This window comes from Xenia sp. Carnegie-2017, unplaced genomic scaffold (assembly GCF_021976095.1).
Source record: "Xenia sp. Carnegie-2017 unplaced genomic scaffold, XeniaSp_v1 HiC_scaffold_1, whole genome shotgun sequence".
Taxonomy (NCBI): domain Eukaryota; kingdom Metazoa; phylum Cnidaria; class Anthozoa; order Malacalcyonacea; family Xeniidae; genus Xenia; species Xenia sp. Carnegie-2017.
The window spans coordinates 7,349,977-7,366,745 of record NW_025813402.1 but is presented as its reverse complement, the minus strand read 5'-3'; the positions used below and the strand labels follow the sequence as shown (position 1 = coordinate 7,366,745).

The 16,769-nt window shown below is 35.4% G+C and overlaps 4 protein-coding genes across 4 annotated transcripts; 2 read left to right on the top strand and 2 right to left on the bottom strand.

Moving 5' to 3' along the window:
* Nucleotides 1-176: 176 nt before the first annotated feature.
* LOC124443099 (Krueppel-like factor 6) lies at nucleotides 177-1,586 on the top strand. Its single transcript, XM_046993636.1, has 2 exons — nucleotides 177-364; nucleotides 558-1,586. The coding sequence occupies exons 1-2, from the start codon at nucleotides 281-283 to the stop codon at nucleotides 1,383-1,385; spliced, it is 912 nt and encodes a 303-aa protein (XP_046849592.1). The 5' UTR covers nucleotides 177-280; the 3' UTR covers nucleotides 1,386-1,586.
* Nucleotides 1,587-6,352: 4,766 nt separating this feature from the next.
* LOC124440041 lies at nucleotides 6,353-9,102 on the bottom strand. Its single transcript, XM_046990371.1, has 7 exons — nucleotides 8,878-9,102; nucleotides 8,717-8,778; nucleotides 8,548-8,580; nucleotides 7,725-8,379; nucleotides 7,065-7,374; nucleotides 6,877-6,992; nucleotides 6,353-6,607 (listed from the first exon to the last, which is right to left on the bottom strand). Exons 1-7 carry the CDS (start codon nucleotides 8,925-8,927, stop codon nucleotides 6,535-6,537), a joined length of 1,299 nt encoding a protein of 432 aa, XP_046846327.1. The 5' UTR covers nucleotides 8,928-9,102; the 3' UTR covers nucleotides 6,353-6,534.
* A 367-nt stretch (nucleotides 9,103-9,469) lies between these two features.
* On the bottom strand, nucleotides 9,470-12,282 carry LOC124440032 (carboxypeptidase D-like). Its single transcript, XM_046990360.1, has 3 exons — nucleotides 11,839-12,282; nucleotides 10,549-11,496; nucleotides 9,470-10,456 (listed from the first exon to the last, which is right to left on the bottom strand). The coding sequence occupies exons 1-3, from the start codon at nucleotides 11,998-12,000 to the stop codon at nucleotides 9,893-9,895; spliced, it is 1,674 nt and encodes a 557-aa protein (XP_046846316.1). The 5' UTR covers nucleotides 12,001-12,282; the 3' UTR covers nucleotides 9,470-9,892.
* A 482-nt stretch (nucleotides 12,283-12,764) lies between these two features.
* LOC124433621 (carboxypeptidase D-like) lies at nucleotides 12,765-16,230 on the top strand. Its single transcript, XM_046983424.1, has 4 exons — nucleotides 12,765-13,895; nucleotides 14,398-14,673; nucleotides 15,122-15,267; nucleotides 15,775-16,230. Exons 1-4 carry the CDS (start codon nucleotides 12,870-12,872, stop codon nucleotides 16,208-16,210), a joined length of 1,884 nt encoding a protein of 627 aa, XP_046839380.1. The 5' UTR covers nucleotides 12,765-12,869; the 3' UTR covers nucleotides 16,211-16,230.
* The last annotated feature ends 539 nt before the right edge of the window (nucleotides 16,231-16,769 follow it).

Sequence of the window (16,769 nt, the reverse complement as noted above, 5' to 3'; positions counted from 1 at the left end):
CGCAGAGATCGTGTTTACATCTGAGTCGACAATTTTCACATCGCTTTTATACTGCCTACAGCTGTTACTATTTTCGTAACTTCCATATAAGGTCATCAAGTTATGACTCAACGATGAATGAAGTTTTGGTGCATTATCAATTATTATCATATTTGGTGTAGACCAATCACAAATTAACGGAAATGAAACTCACTAAATCGAAATCCATGTCTGTAGCCAACCGTAACGTGAGAACGTAAGACTTGTTTGTAACAGTTCGGAGGCTGTAGCGTTGTCGGTGATGGATCCTCTGCTTTCTACTGTTACTTTGAATGTGAGGAGGGGGAAACTGCGGCACGAAAGCCCTGAAGGAAGGATAAAACAGGTAAGCGTAGATGTACAAATGCATGCAAAAACCTTCTGACCTTAACTGCAATTCTATTTGAGAAGTTCTGTTTAATCTACCAACTTGTCAAATATAATAAATGTTCATTATATTGAATGAAAGAAACTAGTTTTGTCTTTTACTAGTTGATTGCTTTACATCATTTAATATAAGTATTTTCAAACATTTGTAGCTGCTTGAAGATGCTGAAATTCAAGATAGAATATTCCAGTATGATACGAAGCTCGAGGAAATTGAAGCGTCTACAATAGCACGAGAGTATTTAATGTGGGAAGACCATTACTTCTATTCGGATGATCTTATTGAGAAATACCGCGATGACACTCTACCTTACGATCTTTGGGGCAGTGCTTGCTCTCTGAATTCAAATTCAGATGCGGATTCGGAAAGCAGCTCGGTGACAGACGAACCAGTATTGGCTGTGCAGGCTATCAGGTCAAGCTTTCGAGGAGATAGTGCAGCTTGTTCTTCTGATTCAGACAGCGATGATATTTCCCTGCACTTTGGCATTGCCAATGCAGCTATCAGTTATAAAAAGATCGAAAGACCCAAAAAGAATGAAAGCAAAGCTTCAACAATTAATAATTCATCTCGCAAAGTGATGCCAAACTTGCCAGCCGGTCTACCTCTGGTTATCACTGCAACTTTAGCTGATCCTCAAGACAATAAAAATCACGCTGAGTTAAAACTCGCTGATGTGAGTGCACGAGGAACAGGACGCAAAAAGGCCTTGGCCAGAACTCACTCGTGTACCTACGAAGGTTGTAATAAATCTTACACTAAAAGTTCTCATCTCAAAGCACATTTGAGGACACATACGGGGGAAAAACCGTACCAATGTAATTGGAAAGGTTGTGCTTGGCGTTTTGCACGTTCCGATGAACTAACTAGACACTATAGAAAGCATACTGGAGTTAAACCATTTCAATGTCCGACGTGTAGTCGAAGTTTTTCTAGGTCAGATCATTTATCGCTGCATATGAAGCGACACGACAATTGATTTATGATAATTGGATGTAAAAATGCCACGATCTCTAGGTACAATTTGCAATTTTCACAATCTGTATAAATAATTACAATTAAGGTGTTTGAATGTGTGCACGTTGTGTGTGCGAGAGAGTATATATATTTGAAAGAATTGTATAGTTTTATTCCAATTGAATCCAAGAATATATTAAATAATTCTTTGTATGATGTGAAACGATGTGAAAAAATCGATATCAACCAAGGAAGTTGAGTTGCTTGAGAGTTTCTGCATCATCATTGTATGGTTAAATCTGGCTTAGGTCACATGACAATTTCATAACATGTCTGTACTTATTTTATTATGGAGTTCGAATCAACATTTATAATGTTGTCTCATGAAATCATGAAGGTGAACTTTGCATACCTAAGTTGTACATACATCACACTTAGAATGCTTAGACTTAACATCAAATTTTTCGCATAAGCCAAATAATTTGCAGCTATGTTTGTTTTTCTATTCAAATAGCCGCCGATCATGCCGAGAAGTTATTTTCTTTCATTTGTATATACATCCTGTCTCTTTTTGCTTTTCGTTTTCATGGAGTATTAAGTGACATGCTTCGTAACTTTCTGTACGTTCATATTTTCTTATACACATCTTTGTGTTCGGAACAGACAATATTATAGTACTAACACGTCAGCACAAATTTGGTTTTGTAAACAAGAGTTGTTAATTGTTTTTTATTGATTCTTGTTCGTTTAATCATTAACCTATATAAATGGATTAACAGGTAATTGTTTCGAAAAATATTGGTCAATTTGTAAAAGTGCATAACATTGTAACATGTTTGGATGCATATCGTCCACGTTAGTAGAGTCTTGAGAAGGACTGTTGGTATTGATGTAGACTGACTTTTCGACAACCTTAGCGTCAGTCATCTTTACTATAAGATTGTAACTTATCTTAAATTATCATTGACGAATTCAAACCATGTATTACTTAACTAAAGAGCGAAATAATTTGTAGCAAATACTTCGTATAATTTTACGGCAAGCCAACTTTTGTCACTTCATTAAATTAGGGGGAGCTGGTAGCCTGGTAATGAAGACCTGTTACATTTTTTACAAGAGCTTCGTCTCTGTTACCATATGACAATGATCAATACATTTTATCCTTTCTTGCACACATAACCTTCCATTATCAGTGTAATCAATATTTGCCTCATATGGACGTCAAGCAGTCTGACTAATATAAAGATTGTGCACTTGTTCGCTTCCTTCATTCGCATAACAATTATGTAAAGTAGTTGCAATATTTGAGATTTTATTATCTTACACTAAAGTCTCACGATAGAGAAACAGGACTTAACAAGTATGGAGACATAAATGGTTACATGTACAAACAATGACCATAACTTCGGAATTAGGAACAATTTTGTCGTAAAAAACACAGACTTATTTTTTTAAATGGCCACTGTTAAAGAGTCTTTGAAAACTAGTCCCTGATCTGTGGCCGATTTTCTTTCATTCCCGTTGGACACCTCAAGGAAGGTCGTAAAAAATTCAAGACAGAACGACTTTTACATGCTTAACGCAGTTTTACTTCTTGTCATCTCCAAAAAGCTGCAGTTTTATTGCTATATTACATTAAAATTTTAAAATTTGTAGCTCATTACAATTTCGGAATCCGACATTTCCCACAGGAAACTTCATGTTATTTATATTTTGTGTGCTAGTGCCAGACCTAATAGAGAGCTATTCCGCACGATAATACTGGCAACATAAATAAAATGGCTGAAAGAAATACATATTTCACTCGTGCATTAGGTTGGATTTTAGCAATTGTTGCGAAGATAATATTTTGAAAGTTATAATCGTATTGTGCAAGACAAGGCGCGCTTTTTTTAAAGGTCTGTCTCGAATTCGTCGTCAATGTCATCATCTAAAAACTCCTCTTCCTAAACATCATTGTCGTCATCAATATCTACATTCGTGCATGCAGTACACGACCATACATCTGTGTACTTCACTCCGGCTTTGTTACATGAACAACGTTGGGAGTTACAGCCACGTTGCAGCCAGTCTTACAACCACAATGAACGTTATCAAGTAGGGAATTCGGCGCTGGGAATGGTCATCCATACGATTTCAGACTTGCAGTTTCCGTCACTCGTTTGCCACCCATTTTCATCCGGAGGAGTAATATCCATTTGTGGTTGTAAACAGAAAGGCCAAAGCGCGGCTTGGTACAAAATGTAAGTTCCATAAACTTCCATTGCTAATCAAGAGTTAGTGTAAATATTGCTAAAGTCATTCTTATTGCATTCTGTATACAACTGAGAGGTATTTTGCAAAAGAAGTTAAAATCTCAGTTAAGAAGCATAAAATCTCAAAACACCAAGCTAGAACTCAACATTATATGATTCTTAGAACAAACTTAGCTACTATTTGTTTACAATATGTCAGAAGTGGTAAACTTTTGTATTTTTCAACAATCTCTTTCATAGGTTGTGATGATTGTTAATCTTCAGTTAGGCTTTATGCTCAAGATCATGTTTTACAATTCAAGAAAGAATATTTTCAGTGAGCCATTTCAGAAGCCAGAAAGCTGGGGTTTTTTGCTTGGGTTGAAACTTGTTTTATTGTAAATTTGATTATCGAGGACTTTCATAGATAAAAGTTGTCTTTGTCATACCATGAAAAGGAGAGTGAAAGAGTTCTGGCACATTGATTGAAAAAGTGATCCTGTATATATATTTCTCAACAAGAAATGTAGTTATGATTCTGATCTATACATACTAATTTACTAATTTACTCTGTTGTCCTTTGATAAAAGTTTATAATGTTGATTTAAAATAAAGAATATCTGAATTATTTTTGAAGTCATTCTTTATATAATCAATGCATGGAAACAGCAACTAAAGATGGTTTTGGGACATTGGTATGTAATGGAGACAAGATCCTCTGTTAGAAGTAAGTGAGCAAGCACTTTAATGCTTAGTGTAGGTTCTACAAAACCAAAAAAATGTTGTCCTTCTATATTTAAAAAGAGAAATTTTAGAGTTCTACTCTTCCAAAGTAAAGAATGGACTTCACTTATCCTATGTGGAGTGACCTTGTAGAAAGTGTGGTCAAAACATTGAATCAAAGTAATTCTTGTGTTTAGTGAGTCTAATAGCCTGATAGCAATACTTTTAAAACTTTATTTTTGCTCTTGCATCACTTAAAGCAGGTTAATCAGAAAAGCATGTACTTTATGGAATCTTTAACATAGCTGTAAGCTGCAAATGTTTGTTCTACAATTTTTACATTTATCTTAGGCCTTTGCATAATGATGTGCCTCTTTAAAAGCTTATTAATAAAAAATTGTTTAGTGGTAATGATCAATTTCTTACCAAGCTTTAGTGTTTAAGGAAAAATTTATGGAAAGATGCGTTGCTATCCTTCGAAAAGTGAAGTTGCGCACGATTTAACCATGAGTTCTTAAAACTGACAAGATTTAGGTCTAAAACAGGCTTCTCCTATGTTGGTACATAAGTGCAAAGGTGACAGTTTAGGTTTGCTTCCAAAATTTTCGATAGAATTCTTCATTTAAAACTTACATTTTACTTGGACTTTATTAAGAGTCTCGCCTTTTTGCCACCTTTCAAGATGGCGCCCGTTAATAAATTTGCCTCACCATGACAACGGCAGTTAGATCAAAGAGTTCCGCACCAAAAAAATGGCGACATTCAAAATTGAAGGAGCGAGGAATTTTGAAATTCAACCGCGAAATACTAAAAAACTGCAGCTTTTTAGAAGTGACAATAAAAAGAATATCAAACAGCAAGTGACTTTCTATCTATTTTGAAAATTTTGCGACCTTCCTTGAGGTGTCCAACGAAACTCATTTTTAAAGCATATTTTTGAGGCACAGATCACGGACTAAACTGCCTCTGTCGTTCTTCAAATAATTCCTTCACTGTCTGGTGTCTAATATAACTTGATTGACTTGAAATATTTGTATGTTGTTTTGAGTTCTATCGAAATGGCAAAAAACAGCTTTGATGTTGACCGCTATACAACGTAATATAATTTTTCAGGACATTTACACAACATTTTGTGCTTGACTGTAATTTTTCAAAAATCCCAAGTATGCTTCCAAAATATGTCAAAATTCCATCAGTCGCTGCTCTTTCCCAAATTTGTTGTTAAGCTTCTCTTATCGGCGCAGTTCTTTTTTGTCGTAAAAGAATTACTGTGAAAAAATTTCGTATCTGCAATTCGACTGTGTCGAGTCTGTGACTGTATAATTAATGCAGTTGTGTACACTATTGGGGGGGGGGAAGGAATACCCAATTTTTTCCCTCTGACTCTGAAACGTATGTAGATCAATCGATCGATTGATTGGCACAAAATAAGTTTCAAATTTCACACTTTCAATACCAGCCACACTCTCCGTATTTGTTAAATGACTACCGGTCAGACTTGAAATCAATTGACAAAAAGTATCTAAGTCTTATTGCTACACCACTGATGTATACAAATATGAAATGAATAGAATAATTAAAAATGAAACGTGGCACAGCTTGAACCAGCGACGATGCGATCAATAAAATTTCTTTGCTATCGATTCAAATAACTCCTAATCATTCGAATAAACTGTTCAACTGAATTATTTGAAAATCAACTAATCTTAAATTACCATTCGGCTTCTCCTTTAACGCGTTTATAAATTTGGAAAAAGCTATTCAATTTTCCATAAGACTTAATAAACTCAAGTAGCTATGATCTGCATGAAATCCAACTGGTTAATGTGTGCTGCAGCTTTATATTCCAAACTTATTTATAAAACAATAAACACAATGAAAAGCGTGTGCTGATTGGTCTAGAGCTGCGTTTGCATTGGCCAGTGCAAAACACATCTGAGCTCAACCAATCAAATCAATCAAAACAATCAATCAGTCAAAGAGAATTTGTAAATTGATCATGAATATATTTTAGACGAAAAATTAAAATTTCTGCCTTTTTTGCATTATTTTATTTTATAAAAGAAATAAATCTCAAGCCGGTGCAACCTTCGACCTTCGGTCTTGGGCTTGCACTGATCTGCTCTCGAGTTCTCCCAAAGGTCTCTTCGGTTTGCACAAGCCCGTGCAAACACAGTAAACATCTTTTATTTCTTAAATGAAACTTTATGACAACTATGGTAGATATTCCATATTTTTGCTGTAGGAATTACGTCCAGGAAGTACTAAATGGAACTTTTGTGGACAACTAAAATAAACGAATAGACAATAACGATAAATACGCAAGTTCAAACCATGGTGTGTGAATTTCACATCAACATAATTTATTTAGAAAAGCATTTTTAGTAATTTTGGCTAGCAGTGAGCAAGCCAAAATAACAAGCTACGTAATCACGGTAATATAATGTAAAGAGCAAGCTACATGGTAGTATGTGAATAAAAACTGCACCTTTGTACATTTTTTTATTTTGCTGCAACACATTATTCTTTATAAACTTCAATTTTCCAAATACTTGCCTATCATCGATGGAATGCTGTTTTCTCTCACCGAGAAGTTCCCGTGTAAATTTGAACTGGACTGGCTCGTTTATGGATATTTTTGATCCTTTGATACCTCTGTAAATATCTTCTAGCTGCAAAAATGAAGGATTGCACAGTCACAATAAGGTTGAAAAAAATCTGTTTGAAACTACAGCTGCACTCACAATGCCACCGCCAAAATTCCTCAATAAATTATTCGCTGCATGTTTGTCACGCCATCGACGATCATTCAGTTGCCTTAAAACATTTGCACTCTCCTTTCTTTTGTTTCTCTCCTTGCAAAGAAATTGAATATAGCTGAAAAAATCAGAGTATCTTCTTTCGTTAATAGCTGGTATTACACTTTTCGCTGGAAATTCTTTATATGGGGGAATTGAATGATACTTTGGTGTAACCGATCCATCACAGTACGATTTGTTTGCTGTGCCATGATCACGTTCCTTTGACGTAAAAACTGTGCTTTCGAAAGATAATCTGTTTTTTAAATGAAAGGGATACTATTTTACTTCTTGGAAATATAATTGATATTGCCAGATTAAGCTAACATACTTTCAGCAACGTTGACAAAAAATACGAAATACAAAATATAGAATACAAATTACAAAGTGCAAAATGTAAAATGCAAGAAACAGGGAATGCAAAATACAGGGACGTAAATTTGGGGGAGTTGGAAGTGGCTAACCCCTCAGCAAAGTTATAAAGGTATTTAATTCAAGCTATCCCTATAGAAAACTGTTTTTGTTTTCAAAAAAAAAGTCAATTTTTTCCAGTCCATTGACGTAGAGTCATCATAAAAAACAAAAAATTGCCTGTCGTTAACTAACCTATACTTTTTTTGATCAATGCTCCCTATTCTTTCAGCAATGACTGCAGGGAGGACATGTTTAGGTTTGAATGAATCAAACGTTTTGGCCTCTTCATTTGATACCAAGCCTCTCTGAAAAGCATACACACGTGAGGAGCATGTGCTTTGTTTTTGAGCGTTTTCAGTGAACGAGGCATTTTGTTGATAATTTGTAGGACTTTTACTATGACGTGCGGAGCGCTTTCCTTTGACTTCACGACTATGCTCAGTCCCATTTCTCAATTTGGATTTTGTATTGTAAGTCAAGCTTTGTAAAATGTAAAATTTGTCCTCTGGGATCATAACCTTGGACTTAAAGCTTGAAACAGAGGGAATTCTTCGGTTAGTTGCTCTCATGATTAAAAGCTTCTTTTGTTTTCCTTCATTTATTTTCCTTCCCAATTCTACGACGTCACTTTCACTTGATTTTTTTTTATAGTTATGGTTGATCTTTCGTTCAGACTGAAGGAAATTGAAGCAGATCCCCATGAAACTCTTTGACAATCCCTCACTGACATAATTCTCCGATCCATTGACGAGAAAGATTTCATCCTGTTTCAAATTTTGGTTTGAATTCCTTTGTACATAATTGTTGTTATCGCTTCCGTAGAAAATACCCATGTTCGGGCAATTTCCTAAGAAGGAAAGTTCGAGTTTGTTCAAGAGTAGGTAGCTATGGAAATTCTATTTGTCGTTTTTTCACACATGTCAACATGGGTAGATGTAGCTAGGCACAAGTTTTAATCCTTTTCGTTTCTAAACTATTGCTATATTTTGGATTTAATATTTAGATTTAATTGTACCTGGTTGCATTTTCTTCAGGTAGTCTTTAATGTCTAGACAAAGTGCACATTTACCTTTAAAATTCAGTGCTACACCGCACATATCATAACAAAAATTTCTCAAAAACTTTCGACAGTGTTTAATTTGAGTAGTTAACTTGTATACATTAAAACGTATACTGAGACCTGCCTTTTAAATCCTGAAAATCATCATTACCCGTCTCCCATTTCTGAATAGCGTTCGACCTACTTCTAAGAAAAAAAATTCAGTGTGGATTTTTAGCTAACATTTAATTCATGCAGATATTGGCATATTGCTGAAATATATATAACTTTTCATTCAACACTGACTTGTGTTTGCGAGATATTTCCCAAGATGTAATTTTCCCATTCTGTTTCATCGATTTTTCTTAATATAAATATCTGTAAATAGGTATGTATACAATATGAGTGTTGAGTTAGGACATATAGCCTTCATGCATAGGACAATATTAAACCTTAGTTAAATACTTGTAGAGCTGTGTTTGTTGAATCGGAATGTAGTTATAAAACAATTATATCAAAGTCGCTTTAATGATTCGGCAATTACATCGCGGACACTTCATCAAATAATTGTTTAGTAGTTTAATAGTATACCGTTTTTGAAATGACAAACCGATTTAAGGAGAAAGTTATTTTCTGTATGAAAAACTTTTTGTTGACGAATGAATAGATACACAAGATTAACATCAATCGAGATATAAAGTACAACAAGCAAACTAATACCTTATTGCCAACAAAGTAATTTCAATCAGAGTTACTTATCATTTATGAGAGCCACGATCCATAAAGATTGAAAATATCAAGAAATAGATAAGTTACGTATTGCACAAAGCTGATGGGTTTTGTTTGCGTTGAGGGAATTTTGTGTTAATGAAAATAATCCATGTGCACACTGAAGTGTTGGTGGAATTAACTCTGAAATTTGTCATGATGATCTTGGGTAAATACAAATAACGACAAGCAAAATATGTCCAATTATACATTAAATAAATACCTACTTCATAAAGCATCTGATTCTCTGGATGTTTTATACTCATTTAACTTACAGAGTTTCAAATTCTCACATTTTTTGAAATTTTCTTGCATGCGTACGCTCAGTATATGTATGGAAGCTTCAACGTTGCCGCCTAGTCTGCACTAAAAGATTTTTTCCAAATTAGAACTACAAATGAAAATAACTATATCAATTGAGCAATAATGACTGCTAACATTCTGACGAAAGTCCAAGTTTTATGAACAAATCATAGCAAGTAAAAGGTTAAGAAATTTATCAGTTTGATAATGTTAACAAAACTACATATGCGAGGGTATGTCCTGTGTCTCATTATCTTGGCCTGTCTTGTTTGTTTGCTCGACTAAATTGGTCTGAATAATACGTTTGACTCATTACCGGAGTGAACTGCCGTTGAGGAAGAGCATAGTTTGAGAAAGAACGTTTATATCTATCTGAATCGAACATAAATGATCTCTCGATATTTTGACCACGTATATTAAGTTCATTATTAGGTCCATCTATAATTTGTCGCACAGTATTTCCTGTTGGCTCAGATGCCATCATCAGCTCATCATTTGCTTGCCTTTGCATTTGATACAAATTAAACGCCTCTTCTTCTGAACCTTGATGGTGCAAGGATTTCAATAAAGTTAGCTTTTTCAGCTTGAAGTTAACTTTAGTGGCATCACCAGTGTCCACGATAATAGATTTTGTTTCCGGTTCATGAGCGACTGACGTAGCCGTGACGTCATATGCTCCAGGGACAAGTAAACGCCAATAATCTCCATCTTTTGTCGAAAATACATCATGACGTCTGTTGGATACAGATATCCTTGCTCCGCTAATACCTTTCCCGTCTTCATCAGTGACAAAGCCAGAGATTCCTTTATTAGCCTGTAGTAAAAATAACGCACATCTTAGATCGGTTAATGATTGGTTTTTTCTTATTTTCAAGAGTGTAGGCAATAAAGGCAAAATATAATTACTTGCTCGAGATAAGTCATCAGAGAATTTTTGTTATCCTCCCAAATATTAGGCAATTCAGTAGCATTTGGGAACTTTTCACATCCAATCTCCAAAGTTATTTCAAAACAATTTGTATGGACATAATTGTAATCCTGCATGCCACCAGATATACTGTACCACGCTGCACCATTTGTTATGCCATCAATAAATCGTTCTCGAGGCTCTTTGCAAGGCCATGGTGGGTTTGCTAAATGCATAGTAGGATGAGCTTCTGAATACGCTCGGGCTAGTTGTCGGAAGATGTCGTCATCAGGAGTTGCACTGTAGGAGCTTTGACCCGAAGGACTGTCATCAAAAGGGTAGTTTGCCACGAGGGAGCCTCCGTGAAAATTTGCTGAGAGTACAAATGGAATGGAATGAATCCATTTAGCAACAGCCTTTGTCTCTGGTTGTAGAGGAACTGTCTCACCCTGGAAAAACTGGTCCGGAAAATTTCTATTAAGATCGATACCAAATGAGTTTTTTCGGCCTAAAATCTTCGAAAAGTTTCGTCTCGTTGCAGCCAGCTCATATCCATCTGGATTCATACTTGGCATGATATGAACGCGAGTGTTTTCAATCAGTCTAGTTACTCTCTCGTTTACTTTATAGTTTTGACAAAGATATCGTATGAAGTGTAGCAAAATTTCTCGTCCAGCTACTTCGTTGCCGTGAATGTTTGCAATGTATTTCACTTCCGGAATGCCTGGTTGATGTGTTCCTGGTTTTGTGGATATCTCCATAACCCATAGTTGTCTGTTTTGAGAGGATAGTCCGACCGTGTACAAACGAGTTAAGTGAGGAAAGTCTTTGTTGACACCTTTTAAGAACCACGTTAACTCTTCGTAATTGTGATGCGTGAAATCGTTCTCCTTAATTTCACCATTTGGTTTTGTGTGGTGCTCAACTCGACTACCGTGTCTCTGGACCTAATGAATCGAATTTTTTTGCAAATTACTTGTCATCTACAAGTCATCTACATGTCATCTTACGAGAGATGTCACGAAAGGATAAGTTGTGGAAAAAGAAAAGATCAAATATTCGTTTGCTAAGACCAATCACAAATAAAAAAATGAAGAGTTAAATATATATGAAATAAAAAAGACATTTTGATGTTATAGTTGCCATTGCTAAATTGTTATACACAAAGCACAATTTTCATTGAATTGACCTTTTGTTAAATATCAAATGAATAACTGTTTTTACGAGTGTCGTATTTTAACATGCATACAAACCACTTACAAGTATAATTATTGACAAAATCATATTACCTCCTTTGTTTTAAGCAAATCTTTCACACTTGGAAAAGTCTTTTGCTGAAGGGGCTGTGAATTGAATTGTCGACCATATCCCACCGCTATTAATGGAGCAATTGCCAAGACCATAAAATATTGTAAAAACACCATCTTTAGCAGAATTTGCCTTTTTAACATAGACAAAACTTTCGTTAATTTGAGTCCATGCTATATTTCGTTCGCCAAACTAGGATTTTAGGCATCATTTTCTTTGACAAACTGCATGTGGCTGTTAGGCCAATGCTATATTCGGCAGAAGGACCGCACCTAAAAGTTTGCAGGTTTTTCATTGTTGTCAAGTGTGAGTTAAAAAATTAAACTATTTGACACAATTCCTTCAATTATGTCAGATTATCATTGATAGTCTTTACTTTATGATATTTTCTTATTTCCGAGCACTTGCAAAATATCCTATACATTTTTTACTGTAACAAACTTTTCATTGGTAGACTAAATGAAGCGACTAAAAAACAGAAAAGGCTTAAAGATCAAGAAATTTCTATTAAGACTTTTTACCCATCCATATGACATGATTCTTTATCTATTCATTCAGAAAATTGACAGAATAAAGTTGAAGTTGTTTTGAAGTTTGATTTTTTGCCCAGAACTGATGCAGGTAAAACATGATACCTGTTGCAATGTTCAGTGAAATTTTCATTGCTCTAGTTATTCTCGCTTTTTTATTGGATTGAATATTTAAATAATTAAAAGACTCGAATTAGTGTCAACAAAAACTTTAAAAGTAATTGAAATTAACGTTTAAACACAATACATTTACATGAATAATATCGAAAATTCTTCACAAGAAAAGGGAAATCAATAAAATTGCGGCGTGAGTTACGTCAAAATGATGCATGTGATTAATAATTGATTGTATGCGATTATATTCAGAAATGACAGTATTGTATCAAGCAAATTGCATCTATATGTCGAGTATGAGCGACACAAAAGAAACTTGAGCATACACAAAGAGAGAATAGTACTTTTAGAAAAAAGCATTTCGACAGATGTCTTATACTGAGACATTTTCACTTGTTGTTTTCTTTCTTAGTATCGTATCAACAAATGCAAAGGCTTTGAAAAAAGGAGGCACGCAGAAGCTTTCGATAAAAAGTGATGTGGAAGTAGTTTCGAAATTATTGGACGTTAATGTATTTAAGCATCACAACTATGAAGAGATGCTATGGTTCATGAAATATTTTTCCACAAAGTATTCAAACATTTCAAGGCTGTACAGCATTGGGGAATCAGTGCAAAACAGGAAGTTATGGGTGTTTGAAATTTCAGGTAATGCCGGGAAACATGATCCAGGCGAACCAGAAGTAAAGTTAATCGGTGGAATTCACGGAGAGGAAGCGATTAGTAAAGAGGTGTTACTTCAATTTATTAAACTTATGTGTGAAGAGTACGATAAAGATTCAGAATTAACGAAACTTGTTGATACGACAAGAATTCACATTCTACCAAGTCTCAATCCAGATGGCTATGCAATGGCAAGAAGCAAGGGGCTTCAGCATGAAGGTATTGGACACACAAATGCCCACGGTATAGATTTGAACTGGAACTTTCCAGATCAGTTCTTCCCAACGACTACACCTTCACAACCAGAAACTGAGGCAATTGTAGAATGGATAAAATCATATTCCTTTGTGCTTTCTGGCAGCCTGCACGGAGGTTCATTAGTCGTATCTTATCCGTATGATGATTCACCTTCTGGGCAAAATGTATACAGTGCCACTCCGGATGACGACGTTTTCAGACATATTGCAAGAGCATATTCCGTCAACCATCCCACAATGCATTTAGCTAATCCAAAACTGAACTGCACCCACCGAGGTCAGCATTTCATTGACGGTGTAACGAATGGTGCTAAGTGGTTTAGTGAACCTGGAGGAATGCAAGATTACAACTACGTGAAATCGAACTGTTTTGAAGTCACAATCCAAATTGGCTGCGATAAATTTCCTAATGCATCAAAGATTCAATCTTATTGGAACGAAAACAAAAAATCTCTTATCAACTTTGTTAACCAGGTAAAATGTTATATGTTTTATGAACTGCTTTAAATTGTTCAATTGCATTTCTGCAAATACTGACTATAGTAATTATATGCTAGACGTCGGAACAAGGTGATATTGTTGAACTCTATAAACAAGAAAATTTTTATGCATGCAACATCAAAACGTCGAAAGATAACATGTGATTATACGTAAGAATTTTTGTACAAAATTACTCCTCTTTACTCCGGCTACCGAAGTTAAGCCCAAGTAAAAATGTGTTTTTCCTGTCATTTTGCAAGATTACCCAAATCACATATGGAAGTCCTCGAACCAATGAAAATCTTTTTATTGGATCGTTTCACACGTTAATGCATGTATCTAATAGGAAGTAAAATGAGAAGTGATTGACATAATATTTTGCCAAGTGTGAGATACCATTACCGAGAATTTCGTTGTGCTATTTGGAAATTTTTATAACACGCAACTGAACAGTTTTCTTGAGAAGCCAGAATGAACGCCTTTATTATATAAACAGGTACACACAGGTGTAAAAGGTTTTGTCAAAGATGTCAAAGGAAAACCTTTAAAGGCAGCAAATATTATGGTGTCTGATCGTCAGCATCCGGTTACCACGGCTGACGATGGTGACTATTGGAGGCTGCTCGTACCAGGCTCCTATGAAATCCAAGCAAGCATAGACGGTTATAAGCCGCAGAGAAAAGTGGTCGAAGTCGAGCAGGAAAAAGTAACTATTCTTGACTTCCACTTGAAACCGTCTCAAGAAGATTTTGAAGGAGAACAATCTACAGGAGTAAGTAGGTTGGTTCGACGGGAAAATAAATTTCCTCGCCGAATAAAAGATCATACTCTCAGTGTTTAAACCATTTCGTAAACTTGTAAGACAGAATTGAGAACTTCATTTTGAGTCCAGCGAACTTTATCTTATACTACATGAAAATTCTACAACCTTGCAGAAAATTCTGCTGTTATTACATACTTCCTGTTTGAGTTTCTGTAATCCAAGCATTTAGAATCACTTCAATTCATCCTTGGTTACCTAAAATATTTTGAGGAAAACATGATGGGCATTGTCAACCGTAAAGATAAGACTCAATTTTAAGTATGGCAGTCTCATTGGGTGTGCGAATAACTTACGTAGAATTATCCAAAGCGAGTGAAAACCAACAAATAATATCTCGTATTAAATGAAACTATATTATTGCTACCTATTATTACATTCACTATATTACAATCTGCAGTTGTCCTACAACGATCCGAGGGAAGGTGGTCGGCGGCAATGGTCAATGGCGGAAAGGAGATCACGTGAAGGAGATGATGTTTTCCCTGATGACACAGCACCCGATTTTTCAAAAAAGACTTCAAATGTACACGATGAGAGACTAAGGCAAGTTTTGCATTCTTCATACTATAAAATCTTTTGACTCTGAAGATGACTACCGCTAAGGTTGTCGAAACGTCAGTCAACAACAACAAAAACAGTCCTTCTCAGGACTATACCAACCTGGACGATCGACATTTACAAACATAGAAAGCGTAGTGTCAAAAATAGACGAAGAGATATTGTAAGATACAGGGGGGAAATAAATGTAAACTAAAGTATGAAATCTATTCCTCCCGCAATGAAATCAGATTGCAAGACTTGAGAGGGCTATAGTGGTATGCTTAAAAAACGGTGTTCTCAACCTAAGAACATAAAAATCTTACACATTTAGAGTTTTTCTAATCATGAGCTGTACCATGAGCTGTATGTATGAATTTTATTCACAAACTTGTATACGTACTTCCCTCTTCACATAACGAACGATGTAAAAGCCTGTTTTGGACAGGTTTCTGAAAGAACTTTTTAAAGTAGTTTATTTAGTGCATCACAAATACTTTGACTTTATTTCAGTCAAGGAATTAAAGTAAATGTTGCCGCGAGACATTCAGCCACAAAGGATGAAGAAAGAAAAGATCGCACAGCAAGTGTTGGTGAAAAGAAAGAGCAAGCGTCGCACAAAGGAGTAAAATTGCAGTCAACAACTTTAAAGCCTCCATTGAAAACCACTCCTGAGCAAAAAGGCAAAGAAGCTGCTCTTGGAACGACGGTCGTCTGCAATGTACGAGGAAAATCAAGAAGTCTTAAAGGTGTACTAAAGTGGAGAGGATACTTACCAACATTGGCAAAGAGAAAAGACAACCTTATCGCAGGAATTGAGTTGATGAAGCAGGATAAACTCGGAACAGATGGATCGTTCATGGGCAAGAGATATTTTACTGCGGCGCCAAAACAGGGATACTTTGTAAGATACAAAGATTGTCAAAGAGTTTCACTTAACACGACGTAAATATATGTTTTGAAAAGAAATAGTACGACAAGTTTTTGCTTTGCTTGCTTTTGCCAAGATTGGGAACCTGCACCCAACCATCAAGACACAAACCATCTAACTATTGAGACATAAGCCATCTAACCATTGAGACATAAACCATCTAACCATTGAGACATAAACCAGCTAACCATTGAGACATAAACCATCTAACCATTGAGACATAAACCATCTAACCATTGAGACAAAACCATCTAACCATTGAGATATACACCATCTAACCATTGAGACATAAACCATCTAACCATAGACACATAAACCACCTAACAATAGAGACATAAACCATCTAACCATGAGACATACACTTTACAGGTGTGCAAATCTTTTAAATCAATTTCACCATTTCGCAATTCATTTCACATTTCACCATTTCTATATCATCATTTCACTATGACATGATGCAAGTAAAAGTAGAAAACCGATTAAAAATAACTAACATGAAGTAGTCACACTACTTATTAAACTTTTGTACATGATCACAAGTTGAGTAGGAAAAATCCACAACTTTTAAAGGCTTCCA